This window comes from Diplotaxodon limnothrissa, linkage group LG3 (assembly GCF_057381915.1).
Source record: "Diplotaxodon limnothrissa isolate DT_005_m linkage group LG3, D_limnothrissa_male_GT1.1, whole genome shotgun sequence".
In the NCBI taxonomy this organism is placed as follows: domain Eukaryota; kingdom Metazoa; phylum Chordata; class Actinopteri; order Cichliformes; family Cichlidae; genus Diplotaxodon; species Diplotaxodon limnothrissa.
The window spans coordinates 37,917,576-37,934,663 of NC_140598.1; the positions used below are offsets into that span (position 1 = coordinate 37,917,576).

Sequence of the window (17,088 nt, forward strand, 5' to 3'; positions counted from 1 at the left end):
AAGCTAAATCTTTGAAGTGAACGGTGGTTTATTTGTGGCTACACTGAAAACTTAACTCCGGGGGGAACAAAGGCCAAAATAACCAACAGAACAAGCTAAGTCGGGAAAGGAGGTGCTATCTAAAACCCTAGATGAATCAAAAACCAAACAAAAGACAAGTGCCACGCCTACCTCTCTAACTGAATTAAACAGGAGGAAATAATACTAGAAATAATAAGGCAGCTCACCCCTTCTGTTTCAGTGCCTATTTACAAGTGAAAACTAATTTACACACTATATACAAACTCTGTGAATCTCAGGAATAACACACAAATCACAGGGTTTGGAAGCCAGGTTCAGGTCTGCCACATGATGAGGGGACTCCAACTCTATCAAGACAATCTTCCATTCCAGGAAGAGGAGAAGAGTCAGGTTTGGTCACACTGTTTACTTTTCGAAAATGGTAGGGTTTTGTAAACCTTTGGTACAAGAAGACATGGGGAACTCCATGCACTGGAACTCAGGACAGCTATATTATTTTCCAGAAAGTAGGAAACTTCTTGCTGAAAAAGTGCACGTTTGGTATGGTTCACACAATAAGCGTGTTGTTTGATTGTCACCTACATCTATGTCATGTTTAAGGACTGTAGTGCGAGACAAAGTGTCTGCAAACAGGAACGGATGGTCTTTTATAAGACAGCACATATCGTTCTGGGCAGCGTCATCCAAATGTTTTTGGTGGGATTTTAAATTGTCTAATATTTCAGAGTTTCTGAGTCGGGAGCAACCCTCAGCACAAACGAAAACTAAGCCATCACTTTCTGGATTATACTGAGACAAAGACACTGGTACCACTACGGGCAGGGACGACGGCACAGCAGGGGATGAAGAGGAGTTTACACCGACATTGTAAACAAAATAAGGCTTCATCAGGTTGACGTGACACAAACAACATTTTCTCCTATGGTCAGGGGTACCTATAACATAATCTCTGTCACTCAGTTTCTCTTGGACAGTGTAGGGCCCACAGAACTTTGCAAGGAGAGAAGATCCAGGACTGGGTAGGAGAGTCAACACTTGGTCACCCACTTCAAAACTTCTCTGAACGGATCTCTTGTCAAATTTTCTTTTCATTTTTTCTTTTTCATTTTCTTCTGAGATACGGAAAGAGAACACGTGCAATTTTGTATGCTTTATTCCCTTTAAAGCCGGTCCAGCTCTGTTTTGTGTAACTATTTTAAAATCCCGGTAGAACTTCAACCACGTAAGCTAGCGCAATAATTTCTATTTTGCATATGAAACCAGAGAAGTTATACTTACATCTTGTACCATAAGCTAGTGATGTGCGGATCGATCCTAAAATATCGATTCCTCCGATACCAATCATTTATGTTCTAGAATCGATTCTCACATTAAAATATCGATATTTTAGTAATTTAGAGTAAATTTGTAGTTTATCATTAACAGGAACACAGTGGAAAAAAACTATAACTCCCTCAATATATCAACTGAGACATCGCGCTCAGCGAAGCTTAAAACCTCCAATAAACTGAGACTGAACATCAACTCTGTTAATGAGCACAATCATGCAATGTGTATAAACCGACTTTGGCTGCACCTGTAAGTGAAAGGTTAATAACAGTAAGTTTCATAAATATCTTTAATACAATATCAATGCTGTAAGGGATATTATTAATGCAATGTTAATAATGTGAGTTATATTGTAGCAATAAAATAATATCCTCTATTTCCACATGGGAAACTATTTTGTGCAACTTTATTGTATTTATAGTTTTGAGGGATAAACCTCTTAAATTTCTCTAACTAGAAATATATGTTAAAAAAACGATTTGCAATTTATGTAATTACTATGCACTTAATGCATACATATTATTAAAAATTCTATAATGGTATGGTTGCATTGATGTATAGCAACTTGAAATGCTCCCAAAGATGGCACTGTAGCATGTAAAAATATAATATAAGCTCTGGCGGACTTGGTTCTATGGTAGGTCTTAAAGGGTTAAAGAACATATGTAATCTAACACGTTTTGATTTGGGATAACTGTCTGAGGGATATCTCTTTGAGCAGCCACAAATGACCACGCACTGTGTCCAAACACCAGCTCTGCGGGACTGAAAATCATCGACCCCTGCACACTCTCTGTCACTGCTAGAAGGAGAAGTGGCAGACCCTCATCCCACTCTCTTCTTGACTTGAGGCAGAACTTCCCCATCATGGCTTTTAATGTTTGGTGGAAACCCTCAAGCGCACCCTGTGATTTGGGATGATACGCACTGAATTTTTGATGCGTTACGCCAAGAAATTTCAAGACCTGAGCAAATATTTTGGACATAAAATTTGACCCTTGGTCCGTTTGAACAGATTTTGGCAAACCGAAAGTGGAGAAGCTAGCACTCTGACAACAGCTTTGACTTTGAGAGTGCGTAACAGAATAGCCTTGGGAAAGCGTGTGGTGGTGCACATCAAAGTCAAAATATACTGATGTCCTGACTTTGTTTTGGGAAGTGGACCTACACAATCAATGAGTATGTGCTCAAATGGTTCCCCTAAAGCTGGGATTGGATGTAATGAAGCAGGTGGAATAACTTGCTTTGGTTTACCACTAACCTGACAAATGTGGCAGGAGTGGCAGTAAGTTTTTCTAATTCCTAAATGTCCAGAGAAACTGTCATGTGCAAGACTGAGTACCTGGGGTCGGAACTTTTGCGTTACAACTATCTGTTGAAAAACATTCCAGTCAAGATCATTAAATGAGGGAGGGTGCCATTTACGCATTAACATGTCATTTTCAATGCTGTAAACTCAGGGATTTTGATTGCTGGAATTCGCAGCAAGTAGACATTTGGCCAGAGTTGGATCATTTTGTCTCAGGATCATCTTCACAGCATAGAAAAGAGTCAGACAAGTCAACATCACCGTATTTGCGCTTGTGACAACACAGGCAAGCAAGACCTGAATGGCAGCAGGAGTGATGATGAGGGGAGCAATCAGCCACCGTTAGCTCTCCAATCAGGAAGGACCTGTAGATTCTTAAAGATATAGCACAGAAGAAAACTCTAGCCGGCCAGGGCCGTAACACTGATAAAGGACCTACACCTTAACATTTTTAACATTAACATTGACATTTTTCTGCATGAAATAACACTGCAAAGTGCATTGGGATGTAATAAGCTGATAATATTAATAATATTAATATTAATAATAATAATAATAATGATGATAGATTGCATTTATATAGCGCTTTTCGAGACCCTCAAAGCTCTTGATCATTTTGTAGTTCACCGTCTGGACACTGAACACCACAGATGTAGATGTATTGTAGGCAGATGCAAGGTGTCATCATGTGTTTTTTTTTATTTTTTAGGTGTATTCTTAGTTTTCTCCTCAGAAAATATTCAGCTGCTCCTCGAAGATGCTCTTACTTGCTGCTGGTATTGTAAACACACAAAGGCCAAATTTTTTAATAAAAGTCTTGGGCGACCGTGGCTCAGGGGGTTGGGACTCGCATCTGTAACCGGAAGGTCGCCGGTTCGATCCCTGGGCTCTCTGTCCTGGTCGTTGTGTCCCTGGGCAAGACACTTTACCCTACTTGCCTACTGGTGTTGGCCAGAGGGGCCGATGGCGCGATATGGCAGCCTTGCTTCTGTCAGTCTGCCCCAGGGCAGCTGTGGCTACAACCGTAGCTTGCCTCCACCAGTGTATGAATGTGAGAGTGAATGAATAGTGGTATTGTAAAGCGCTTTGGGTGCCTTGAAAAGCACTATATAAATTCAATCCATTATTATTATAAAAATATGAATCTGACTTTTTTTTTTCTTTTTGCAAAGTACAGAGCATGTCTATAATATGGTCAGTACAAGAACACACTTTGGTACAGAACCATCACTGACCTGTTAGTTGGACTAGTGGAGTCCAATAAATGAATAAACAAATAAGTGTATAAACTGACACAATAGATTTGTTACAGCACAGTTGTGCTTGTTTTAATCAGGATGATCATCAAACAGCAGAAGAAGAGTCTTCATCATGCCCAGCAGCATCAAACCAATCTGGACTCGGTGTTTAAGGTTTGTACATGTACACTTACCTCTTTTTTTTAATTGTTTTCATGCTGCTCAGTCCAGTATTCATCATAACTTAATGGCAAAATAACAAACATACTCCAACAGTGAATTAGTTTCACTTTATTATTATTTATAAAGCACTTTTCAAAACAAAGGTTTGGTAACATAACATGATCCGCGAATTAAGGTGCAAGTACACTGCACAGCCACGTGATTACCAGCGGTTACCACGCCTACCTAGCTGCATCAGAGCCGCTTTCTGTCAAAAACCTACATTTTAGACCCACCTACAGACACTTGACTGGACAGACGTCACATGCAGTAAATTTGGGCCCACGTGGGTTTTGGCCTTGCAACGTCTGATTGGTTGAAGTGACGTGAACGTGGCATTGTTGCTATTGGCTCAAATGATTAAAAAGAGGTGTCAATCATGCAAATTGACCAAAAGAGACCAAATTCACAGCCCCTCAGAGTTTAAAGGACCAGAGGCCAATTAAACGCTCTATGCGCACAGCAGAAAAGGGCCATTACCATGTAAATGTTAATTCTTCAAAAATATATTTAAAAAAAGCATTTTCAGGCCTGTTAATAAAATTAATTCATTTCTGCTCTTAAATACCTAAAAAAATTCAACTGGCATGGTGTCCAATTGTGTGCCAAAATTAGACATTTTTGTACAACGTCTGGATATTCATGTATTGACAGTGCTGTAATTTTTCACTGTTTCACTTTACAAACATAAATCTTTGCACAGCTGATGTTTATTTTTGGTTACTGAATTTCTGTGATGAAATGTGACCTGAGGCATATTTTTAAAAGGGCTATATGCTAAAATTCTTTTTTAAAAATTAGAGGAGGATAAAATCAACTTACTTTCTCTGTGTTCCAGTCTCAGTAACTTTGACACAGTAATATCTGCTTCAATATTTACACCTCTGATGAAATTTCACAAGTGTTAGCTTTATTTTGATACCAAGATTGTAAACACAGAGTTTGTAATTGCAGAGAAATAATCAATTAAATTTGGGCATTGCATTTTCGAGCAGGAAGCTCAGAAACCCCTTTGGGGTTTAAGAGGTTAAAAAAAAAAATCAGTACTATAGATTACTTAATTTAATTTATGTTATTATTTTATTATTTTCTGTCAACAAAGTCACTCTATGACACGACCGGCACCCCAGAAAGTACAGGGTACTTACGAAGTACTTATTTATCACATTTCTGTCAGAAATGTAAATTTCTGAAAATGTCCTTACATCAATAAGAACCAAAGTGACACACTTATCCAAAAAATCATCCTTATCTTATAACAATGACATTTTGGAATTATATATTTTTTTCTCTGACAGAAGTTTTAATTTAATTAGTTAACTGCATATCTTTTAATGCCGTATTTCTGTTAAATTGAAAACACACAAAAAACAAATCTGTAAAAAAGTATTTTTTACTATGAAGATCTGATTTTTTTATGAATTCAGATTGTGTCATTATTTTCCAGATGCTAGAGGACAGCATTATCATGTTTGTGAAGAACGAGCTAAAGAAGATGCAGAATGATCTGAATCCAGATTATTCAGAGTGGCAGAGGGATGAAGAGGAGGTGTTGGACAGTGAGGAAGAGAAGCAGAGAAGGAGCAGCAGAGAGGCATTTCTGAAACTTGCAGTTAACTTCCTGAGAATAATGAAACAGGAGGAGCTGGCTGACTGTCTGCAGAGCAGTGAGAGGATTTCTCTTCATAAATTCAGTCTTTACAGGAATGAAATTGTCACATTTTCTATAATCATAACACTCGTGTTTCTGGTGCTTTCCTGTAGAAAGTCCTGATCCACTTTGTGAGAATACTTTTAAATGTAACCTGAAGAAGAAGTTTCAGTGTGTCTTTGAGGGGATTGCTAAACCAGGAAACCAAATCACTCTAAATGAGATCTACACAGAGCTCTGCATCACAGAGGGAGGGACCGGAGAGGTCAACACTGAACATGAGGTCAGACAGATTGAAATGTTTTCCTGGAAACCAAACAGACCAGAAACAACAATCAGGTGTGAAAACATCTTTAAAGCTTTGACTGAAAGAGACAAACCAATCAGAACAGTTCTGACCAAAGGAGTGGCTGGCATCGGGAAAACATTCCTGACACAAAAGTTCACTTTGGACTGGACTGAAGACAAAACCAACCAGGACATCCAGTTCATTTTTCCATTCCCATTCAGAGAGCTGAATTTACTGAGGGATAAAAAGTTCAGCTTAGTGGGATTTATTCATCACTTCTTCACTGAAATCAAAGAAGCAGGAATCTGTAACTTTAAAAAGTTCAAAGTTGTGTTCATCTTTGATGGTCTGGATGAGTGTCGACTTCCTCTGAACTTCCACATCACTGAGATCCTCACTGATGTTACAGAGTCCACATCAGTGGATGTGCTGCTGACAAACCTCATCAGGGGAAAGTTGCTTCCTTCTGCTCACATCTGGATAACCACACGACCTGCAGCAGCCAATCAGATCCCTGCTGACTATATAGATGTGGTTACAGAGATCAGAGGGTTCACTGACCCAAAGAAGGAAGAGTACTTCAGGAAGAGACTCAGAGACAAGGAAGAGGCCAACACCATAATCTCTCATATCAAGACATCACGAAGCCTCCACATCATGTGTCACATCCCAATCTTCTGCTGGATCACTGCTACAGTTCTAGAGAGAGTGTTAAAAACCAAACAGGCTGGAGGAAAGCTGCCCAAGACACTGACGGAGATGTACATTCACTTCCTGGTGGTTCAAACCAAAGTGAAGAACATCAAGTATGATGGAGCAGCTGAGACAGATCCTCTCTGGAGTCCAGAGAGAAGGAAGATGATTGAAGCACTGGGGAAACTGGCTTTTGAGCAGCTGCAGAAAGGAAACCTGATCTTCTATGAATCAGACCTGACAGAGTGTGGCATTAATGTCAGAGAAGCCTCAGTGTACTCAGGAGTGTTCACACAGATCTTTAAAGAAGAGAGAGGGCTGTACCAAGAGAAGGTGTTCTGTTTCGTCCATTTGAGCATTCAGGAGTTTCTGGCAGCTCTTCATGTCCATCTGACATTCACCAACTCTGGTATCAACCTACTGAAAGAAGAAGAAACAGCCTCAGTGCAGAGTGGAGAATCTTCAGTAAGACATTTCTACCAGAGTGCTGTGGACAAGGCCTTACGAAGTCCAAAGGGACATCTGGAATTGTTTCTCCGGTTCCTCCTTGGTCTTTCACTGAAGACCAATCAGAATCTCTTACGAGGCCTGCACACACAAACAGGAAACAGCTCACAGATAAATCAGGAAACAGCTCAGTATGTTAAAACAAAAATGAATGACACTCTCTCTCCAGAGAAAAGCATCAATCTGCTCCACTGTCTGAATGAATTGAATGATGACTCTATAGTGAAGGAGGTCCAGCATCAACTGAGTTTAGGACAACTGTCCAAAGTTAATCTCTCTCCTGCTCAGTGGTCAGCTCTGGTCATTATCTCACTGTCATCAGAAACAGGTTTGGATGAGTTTGACTTGAGGAAATATTCAGCTTCAGAAGAGGCTCTTCTGCAGCTGCTGCCAGTGGTCAAAGCCTGTAAGAAAGCCCAGTAAGTATCCAGTTTAATCCTGGCAAGACATTGCTTTAAAGTGTTTATTTCAAAAGGTTGCAAAGTTCGCTGATATCCATGTCTTTCTAGGTTGGGCGGCTGTAACCTCACAGAGAGAAGCTGTGAAGCTCTTTCCTCAATTCTAAGTTCTCAGTCCTCCAGACTGAGAGAGCTGGACATGAGTAACAACAACCTACAGGATTCAGGAGTGAAGCTGCTTTGTGTTGGACTTGGGAATCCACACTGTATGCTGGAAACTCTCAGGTTAGCTGATTCTTTGTTTAAGAAAATGTGGGTATTTCACAACAACTGTCGTTATTTTATAGATTTTAAGATGTGGTTTCTGTTCTGATGTAAGCTCTGAAAGAGAACAGTAGAGTAGAAGTGAAACACACACTTCACAAATCAAAAAAACTATAACTTTATTTATGATTTAGTGTAGATTTATTCCAAACGGCTCTCATATTTTCGAATGTGTAACATACAGACGATTTGTCACATAGCATCGGTATGTTACGTTTTTGGATGAGAACGTGTCCGTCATAGTAAAAAAGACAGAAAATAATTATGTTTTTTGTTGTTTTTTTTTAAATTTGAGTACAGAAAAGCCAGTTAGTGTGTTTTTAACAACTTTAACTAGAATCAGAATCTGTTAGTTCGACTGTACATCATCAAATTCAGAGCAGTTCCTAACAATGATGTGACATGTTGTATGTTTGAAGGCTGTCAGGCTGTCAGATCACAGGAACAGGCTTCCCCTCTCTGGACACAGCTGTGCGCTCCAATCCCTCCTATTTGAAAGAGCTGGACTTGAGCTATAATCATCCAGGAGACTCAGGAATGAAGCTTTTGTCTGATCTAAAGAAGGATCCACATGTGAAACTGGACATACTCTGGTAGGAAAACAGGAAATACAACTGGAAATATATTTTTTCTCCAACATATTGTAACAAAGAGCAGATATTTTGAGTTTTTGATTTGTTTAACCCCAGTTATGACAGGTGCCTTTGTGATGGTTCTGGGTCTGTGACACAGGGTTTTGAGGGTTTTTTTTTTTTCTTTTTTTGCTGCTTCCTGTTGTGTACCCATGTCCTTTGTGCTCCACACAGTCACAGCCATACCTCCCTGTTTTTAGTCAGACGAGGCGCCAGGGTTTCCATTTTCACGAAGAAGTCATCTGTGGGTGTGGGCACACCCGGGGAACACAGATTAACAGAAACTAATTGATGAGACAGGAAGCAAACACACATGAGATGAGGAACTTTCAAAATAAAACAGGAATTAAGAGTATACTGACTGTGACAGAGACACATGAACCTGACCGAGACAGAAAGGTAGACAAACATGGAGACAGAGGAATACAAACACAAAGACAGAGACTCAAGGAGTGACAGAGGGAAAGCAGGGAACAAACTGAAACTCCAGGAATCAAAATAAACAATCACTATAACCAGGAATATGAAAGAGCAGGAATAAAAATAAGCACAGCTGCATAATAAGTAATGAAGAAACCCAGGAACACTAAATCAAAGACGCCTACCCTAAAAACTTTCAATTATAAAAATATGAGAATAATAAAGATCAGTCAGAACTTAAGAGTCCAAACACAAACGCTGGATCGAAGCCCCAGGACTATATGACAGGGTCAGCAGCAGTGTAAATGAACTGGAGGGGCAATTAACTTTGAAAGGTTGACATTTGACTCTTTTTGCCATTTCAAATAAAAAAAAAAGCAATGTATATTTGCAACTATACAGTCACAGTATACTCAGAAGGAAATATATCCATGGTTAAAATAAGTACAAAAATATCTGTGTTAGACTGTAGAAGCAAGAGACAAGCTGTACACACATGTTCTCTCAATGAACTCACCACACACAGCTGACTTTGAAGACAATATCTTCAGCATATTCACATGATGATGAATGAAAGACTTTCCATGATGCTCATGCTTCCCTGCCCTGTTGCCTGTTATTCCCACTGACACTTCTGGTAGAAACATCTCATAAACAACAGGAGAAAGACTCAGACGGAGTTTAGAGGTTGCACAGGGTGATATGTTTGCTCAGATTTTGAAAGGTATTGGACAATCTCCAAAAGTTGATTCTGTTCATCTGGACGTAGCGTTTTTGTGGGAGAAACGTTTTGTCACTCATCCAAGTGACTTCTTCAGTCTCAGCTGACTGCAGGTTTCCCCAACCTTATAAACAGTACATTTGCATAATGACTGAAACCAGCCCACTGAAGGAACAATGGGCTGGGAGGACAATGTGACAGTTATGTTGTGACTGGTCAGAATTAGCCAACAAAAGTTAATACATGTTTTATTATTCATTTTTTCTTCGTCTTCGTCTTCTTCGTCTTCATAATGGATTGCATTTATATAACGCTTTTCTACGCACCCAAAGTGCTTTACAATTCCACTATTCATTCACTCAAATTCACACACTTTTAACCCTTTCACATATAGTGGTCACAACAGTGGACAGCTATTCAAAGGCTATTTTCTTGTATTTGTGTCAGTGTACATGGTATACTGGCACTAGTACATTCACGTTGTTGTAAAAAGCATGATAATATATTAAGTAATCCAACGTATTCAGAATACGTTACTGTCATTGAGTAACGTAACGGAGTACGTTACAGAATACATTTTGGGGCATGTATTCTGTATTCTGTAATGGAATACGTTTTAAAAGTAACCTTCCCAACACTGTCCCCCACCAATGCTGGGGCAACAGTGACAAAGACAGAAACAGACTCAGACCCAAATAACTTGAAGCCTGAACACAGCAGTCTTTTCTCAAAATGTTTTGTTCTATATATTGATTTGTTTTGTGTTGCACTGAATAACTAAGCAACTGAAACATCCTCACACATGTTAACAGAGACAGAACATAGTATTTGAAGCACATTGTTTATTGTAGTGACAGAAACACAGGGAGGCAGAAAATAAAGCAGACTGAAACCAAGAAATGCTTCTGCAAGAAAGTATGAAACCAATACAGAATATGGAGAATAATCAAAAATTCAAAACCAGAAAAAACCCAAACATCCCAAAACTCCAAACTCTGAGTCTAAAACCCAGGGATCATGACATTATGTAACCCTGTTTCATTGTCCCCTCCAGATTTATTTTCCTCCCTTGCCAATGTTTAGGGTCAGATTGTCTTCCCAGACTGACTCTCAGTCTGGAGCTTACTGTGTACCTTTATGCCAATAAATGCAGAACCACTGTAAGCTTTGAAACAGGATTTTGACTTTCCTGGTGCCAAATAAAAGTGAAGTAAGTACTTGCATTTCATGCGGTGCAGATACAGTCATGTGAAAAAGTAAGAATTCTTCTTAAGTTATTCAATTCCTACTCATTGTTGAGGTGATCCTATACAGTGTTATTTATACAGGATCTTTTTTTTTACACGTCTTCAATGTCCTCAGGTTGTATTTAGGTAATTTAAGAACCTAATACAGACCTGATAATTAAAAGAAACGTGCTTACGATACATAAAAACAAAAATCCAACCTTAGAACTAAATGAGAAACTATGATCATTTTCAATTTATTGTGAGATAAAATAAAGTGCAAGCTTATTTCTCTAGAAGAGATGAATCAGAGAATATAAAGGCCATGTTTTCACATGATGATGTGCTTATTTCAGTGTGGAGCCTGAAGGAGTCCAGTGGATGAGACCAGGTCTAAGAAAATGTAAGTGTGTTTTTGATTTACTAGCTGTATTTACATCATTTTTTCACACTTTATGTGTATCTCTGCTAAATATCTTTTATCATATATTTTATAAAAAAAAAATTCAGTTATTTAATTCCACAACTAAAAACCCATTTTTGATACACTCTTAAAACATCACAAAGTTTTGCATACTGGTTTTTCTTCTTCATAAACTAACGTGAAAACCAATTAAACCCTTTCTTCATTATCTGGTGAAGAAACGTGGCCACATAGTCAACTAGAATTTTCTATTCAGATATAATTTTGCTAGTGGTAAGATTGGCATGGCTAGAGGAACAGCTGTAACAGCGCCAACCTCGTGATTAGTTTATAATATTTGGTGCGAAATCAAAGTTACCAGAGAGGGGGGGTAGATTAATTAAATTATTGATCTACTTTGAACAGAATTTGGCTTCATGAGTCAGGTTGTAATTCATCTGTGTTAACTAGCATTAGCTAATGTACCGATGATCAGATTTGAGAATGAAGACAGAAAAATCTTTCCATAAATCAAATACACTGCTGATGCTGACTGATTCTGACGATGACCTGATTTTTGACTGAAAGGCAAATGTAAAGTTTGGCTCTGTTAACACTAAACTACCAAGGAGAATATTTTTACCCATCAGCATTTTAAAAATCCTGTCACCACACGAGATATTTTCACTGTGTAGAAATCAGTGTAAAACAACTCTGGCACTCCTAGTTGCCTAGCAACACATTTACATGCATTTTGATGTGCACATAAAATGAAAATAATCAAATCACATAACATCACTTTGATGTTTGTGTTTAGTGTTGGTGGTGCACCTTAGACGTGAACTGAATGTGAATGCAAAGCCTCTATACTTATAGTTATATGTTCATATATATTCCAGTCACTTCCCTTTTCAATTAATTATTGTTGATAATTTTGAATTTTAAGATTTTTTTTCTATTTTTCATTCACACTCATCATCACACTGCCTGCATCCTTGAATGTTTAAGCAATAGAACACAAAATATGAGGACCACATTTACTGTTACACATTGGCTATAATTAATTATTTGCTATATACACTGTGTCTTATTGTCCCTTTTAGATTTATGTGATCTGACGCTGGATTCAAACACAGCACACAAGAACCTCAAACTGTCTGATGGAAACAAGGAGGTGACACATGTGGAAGAAGATCAGCTGTATCCTCATCATGATCATAGGTTTGATCAGTGGCCTCAGCTGCTGTGTACCAACAGTCTGACTGGTCGCTGTTATTGGGAGGTCGAGTGGAGAGGAGAGGTTCATGTTGCTGTAGCTTATGGAAGAATCAGACGGAAAGGAGATGGTGATGAAAGCAGATTTGGAAGGACTTACCAATCCTGGAGTCTCTACTGCAGTGATGACAGGGGTTACTATGCAGGTCACAATTACATAGCAAGAGCCATCCCTCTGCTCTCCTCACCTCTCTGTCACAAAGTAGCAGTGTATATGGACAGTTCTGCAGGAATTGTGTCCTTCTACAGTGTCTCCTCTGATAAACTGATCCACCTGCACACCTTCAACACCACCTTCACTGAACCTGTATATGCTGGGTTTAGGGTGAAGCCTGACTCTAGTATCCACCTCTGTGCTGACTCAGAATAATGAACTTACTGTGCAGAGAAATATTCTCACATTGGTGTTTCACACTTTTTCTCACTTAAATATTATGAACCTTAAATATATCAGGTAAACTGTCTGATACGTTGTACATATATTGGCTTGGTTTGTAGCCCCGAGTTGTTGAATGAGATTCTCCTGAAAAAATCATCTTATTGTCTTTGGTGCCTATTTTTTAAGAGCACTTATCAGTTTCTATTATGCGTCACAGTTTAAATAGGAAAGAGGAACTTTACTTTAAAATCTGTTGCATTACTATTATCAACTATTATATTTGTTCCATTATACACATTTTAATAATGTTTAGACTGATGGATGAAATCCTTGGAACAGAAAATGTAGACATTTTAGATGTTGATGAGTTAGACTTTGTGAGGAGGAGAGCTGCAGGCTTCAGATTTTGTGTTTAGGCTTAATTTCTTACATTGCATTACTATACATTTGTGTTTCTCTCTCTTGTTATGCAAATTAATTAACATTTCACTACAATTAATTCCTGGAAAAAGGCGATATCACCACCATGTGACCAGTTTTCATAACAATTGATCCAAATGGTTCTGGATCCAAAAAAAATTTATTAATTTCTGATGATCTAAATGTAGCTTTAAATACTACTGACACGAGTGCACCTTATGGAGGTTGTAACTGGAGGCCTTGGAGACATCTCTCTTCATTTCATATTCAGTAAAAACAGTCTGACTTGTAGATGACCTCCAGTCTGTGTTTCTCGACTGATCTAAGGAGCTTGGAAAGAAAAGCGTCTGGACTTCTTAAAGTTACTACGATGACCTGGATGACTGAGAACCTTCACAGACATATTTCTCGACTGATCAGAAACTGTTTTTCAATCTCAGATTTGGTTTTCATTCTGTGTGAAAAACACAATCCTGATTTGTAACAGAAAAGGGAAGGTGAAGACAAAAGAAATATGTAAAGAGTAGGATTTTTTTCTTGTTGACGAAGGTGTTTTTACTTCTCCAGTGTATAAATGTGTGTAATTAATTTAAAACCTTTGTCAGTTTTTAAATTCAGTTGGAGAATATTTAAACACAGCTGTTTTTTAAATAAATTTTAATAAAGGACTGTTTGTCTGGTACTATGTTGCACTGTTTATATGAAACACTAAAATGAAACTGTTTATATGTGTATAAACTGTACACTGTATCCAGAGAGTCAAAAACAAAAACGGAGGAAAAACAGACAGGAAGATGTTTTTAAAGCATCTTTGTAAACATTTATACAACAAGTGTATATTTTCTGTACAGTATATGAGGGGAAAAGCGAGAAGCAAAAAGACTCGTTCCAACTTTCATTCTATCAGTTTCTCCTCTCATCACATAAATACCTGAGCAGTGACAGAGACCGCGACTGCAGCATTTCTCATCAGAACACAAAATACTGAGAACCATCCACACTTTTGTGGGACTTCAGATCTCGTCCAGCATAATTCAAAGCCTTGTTGATAACAATAATATAAATTGTGTGGTGTGAAGTTGTGGAGAGTTGCAGGGTTGTAGGTCAAAGAACTAGTAGGGGAACACTCCCGCTTTGATCGTTTCTGCTCTTCTTCTCTTTTTTCTAAACGGAGCACCTGATGGTTTTGAACTTTTCTTGTCCATCTTTTATTGGTTTTAATTTTGCACGCCAGTGAACACCCATCCCCCAACCCGAGGATCACCACAACATAACCTAACAGACCTTAGTTCACAGATTCGCTTTGTCTACGGTTTATTTCTGGGATTTCACACAACCCAGGATTCAAATCATGAATACATAAATGGCTTGGATTTACATCATTATGGATGAAATGTGAAATATTTGGAAGCAGCCGCCCCTGTCCCCTTTCGACTCTAAATTATAAATTTTAAATTGTTATTGATCGTCGTCTCGTCTCTATATACTGGACTGTATGGAGCGGAGATGACTTTGTTTGACTTCAGCAGCGAGCAGACACACCGAAGGCTCTCGCACTCACTTTTCGCGTTGAAATTTCAAAAAAGAAATTATAAGTCTGTATCATAATGTCTGGTGTTTTCATGTTTGTTGGTTTGTTTTTATTTTGCGAGATGCTGCTCCAGTCAATCAGAGAATCCCCCGCCGCCCTGCCCTCTCCTCCCTGTGCCACAAGCGGCAGGCGCCCCTCGCAAACGGAGGGCGCCCTTACTCCCAGCAAATGGGCGATAGAAAACCAATCGGTGCCTATGCAATCCCCAAAATGAGGTGGCATGATGTTGGGGCAGTATGGGTGCTAGCAGCTTTTTTTTGCTGGTGCCCACGATGCCGCCCTCCACCACAATGTGCCCTGGGCAACCACCCATGTCACCCAAAAACTACTATTGACTGTCTGAATAGAAAACGGGATTTCTACTCATCTAATAATAGATGTCAGAAGACTTCATCAGATCAATCAGTGGAAACAGTTTGATCAACAATGTAAACGAGACTGTTGGAGTTCACTTTAATAGCGTGATGGACAGAATAATGAGACACGATCCACAAAATCATGAACTTCATGGAAGTCTGTTCATTCAAAAGGAAACTTTATCAAACTGTCACTTTTCAGTCAGAAGATGAAATTTGCTCCATGTTCACTTTACTGAACATGGACTGAGAGTTTATGCTCAGTTATCAGTTCACAGAGGATATTGAGAGTTTTGGTGGATCTGTCAGGTTTGGTGGTGAACGTCCACTCCAGTGTGATGTTGTGGTTCTCCTCTGCCTGATAGGAGGTCTGTGTCACATTGACTACAAATGATCCTGTTGAGGAGACAGAGAGGGAAAGAGAGGAGCAGACACACTGAGAACTGGAACAAATCTGTTGTTGAGCTTTATTTGGAGTTCATAAAGTGAAGCTGTAAACTAACCAGAGACGCATGAGGTGAGGATGATGAGCAGCAGGATCTGTTTTTTTTTGTTTTTGTTTTGTTTTGTTTTGTTTTGTTTGTTTTTACTTTCTTTTATTTTCCGAGTTAGTTAAATGAACTTTGTCTGTGTATGTTTCAGGTACTGCACTCTCAAAGACTGAATGAACCAGCATTGCAGCCATGGGTCATTGTGAGCATCACAGGGAAGGTTGAAGCCGCCCACTGCAGCTGTATGGCCGAAGTCGCGGAGACCTGCAGCCATGTCACTGCTCTTCTGTTTAATGTAGAAGCAACAATGCGGATCTGTGGCACAAGGACTGTTACAGATGAACCTGCATACTGGGTTTTGCTGGGTAATATGACCAAGATACATAAGATAGACTTCTCCTCTTCAGCTGCCCAAAAAAGGCTCTCGATCAAAACGTAAACAGACCATCTGTAGTGACAGGTAAAAGAAGCCGTCCTCAAAACAGAAAAATTCCACTTGCTACTGTGCAGGAGTTGGATCAACTGATGGGAAAATATTTCTCCAAGCATAGTTCTGTTCTGAATAACCCATAATGTTGTATTTAGGGGGGCATGTAAATGATTTGTATTTACTAAATATGTACTTACTAAGTAACACTGTTCAAAAGTTGAATAAAGAAGCAAACAATGGTTTGCCTCTTTTAAATTAAAACCACTTTGTAGAACATCACATCAGTTACAATGTAGAATCAATGTCATGTATAGTTTACAAATGACAAAATATTCACATAAAATCATGACAGCCTTTAAATAACATCACCCACTACTAGCATTCTGTAATTTACTGTCTCTTTTGAAAACTTATCACTACACAAGACTTAAGAGTATTTAACAAGAGCATTTTTCCCTGGTTTTACTAACACACTGGGGCACATGTTCACCAAAACGCAGCAAACCTTTGCCATCTTATCCAGAAGGGTCACCTCTTCACCCTCACATGGAAGAAGTAATCTGATTGGTGGTGTGTAGCATGTGGTTTGAAGCAGGGATTTTGTAATGCCCCATGTGTAGCATTGGAACCCAGTCAGGGTGTACTTCAATCATTTCATAGGCTGGTTTGCTGCAATGATGCCAAATAATTAGCAACTCTATAAATAAAGGTAGTTCTGCATGTTTGTTCTAATTTGCTATGACCTCAGAGCGCATTGAAAATA

The 17,088-nt window shown here is 38.8% G+C and overlaps 1 protein-coding gene across 1 annotated transcript; it reads left to right on the top strand.

Annotated features, from left to right (window-relative positions):
- The first annotated feature begins 5,637 nt into the window (after positions 1-5,637).
- On the top strand, positions 5,638-13,199 carry LOC146635721 (protein NLRC3-like). The gene is made up of 6 exons (XM_085348129.1): positions 5,638-5,786; positions 5,884-7,678; positions 7,769-7,942; positions 8,401-8,574; positions 11,337-11,383; positions 12,487-13,199. Exons 1-6 carry the CDS (start codon positions 5,750-5,752, stop codon positions 13,026-13,028), a joined length of 2,769 nt encoding a protein of 922 aa, XP_085204255.1. The 5' UTR covers positions 5,638-5,749; the 3' UTR covers positions 13,029-13,199.
- Positions 13,200-17,088: the final 3,889 nt, after the last annotated feature.

Excerpts from the sequence above, each read along its gene's own strand:
- LOC146635721 (XM_085348129.1), top strand. The coding sequence starts at position 5,750 with ATGAAACAGGAGGAGCTGGCTGACTGTCTGCAGAGCA. Across the intron at positions 5,787-5,883 it reads GGCTGACTGTCTGCAGAGCA|AAAGTCCTGATCCACTTTGT; the intron begins GTGAGAGGATTT and ends GCTTTCCTGTAG. Across the intron at positions 7,679-7,768 it reads AAAGCCTGTAAGAAAGCCCA|GTTGGGCGGCTGTAACCTCA; the intron begins GTAAGTATCCAG and ends ATGTCTTTCTAG.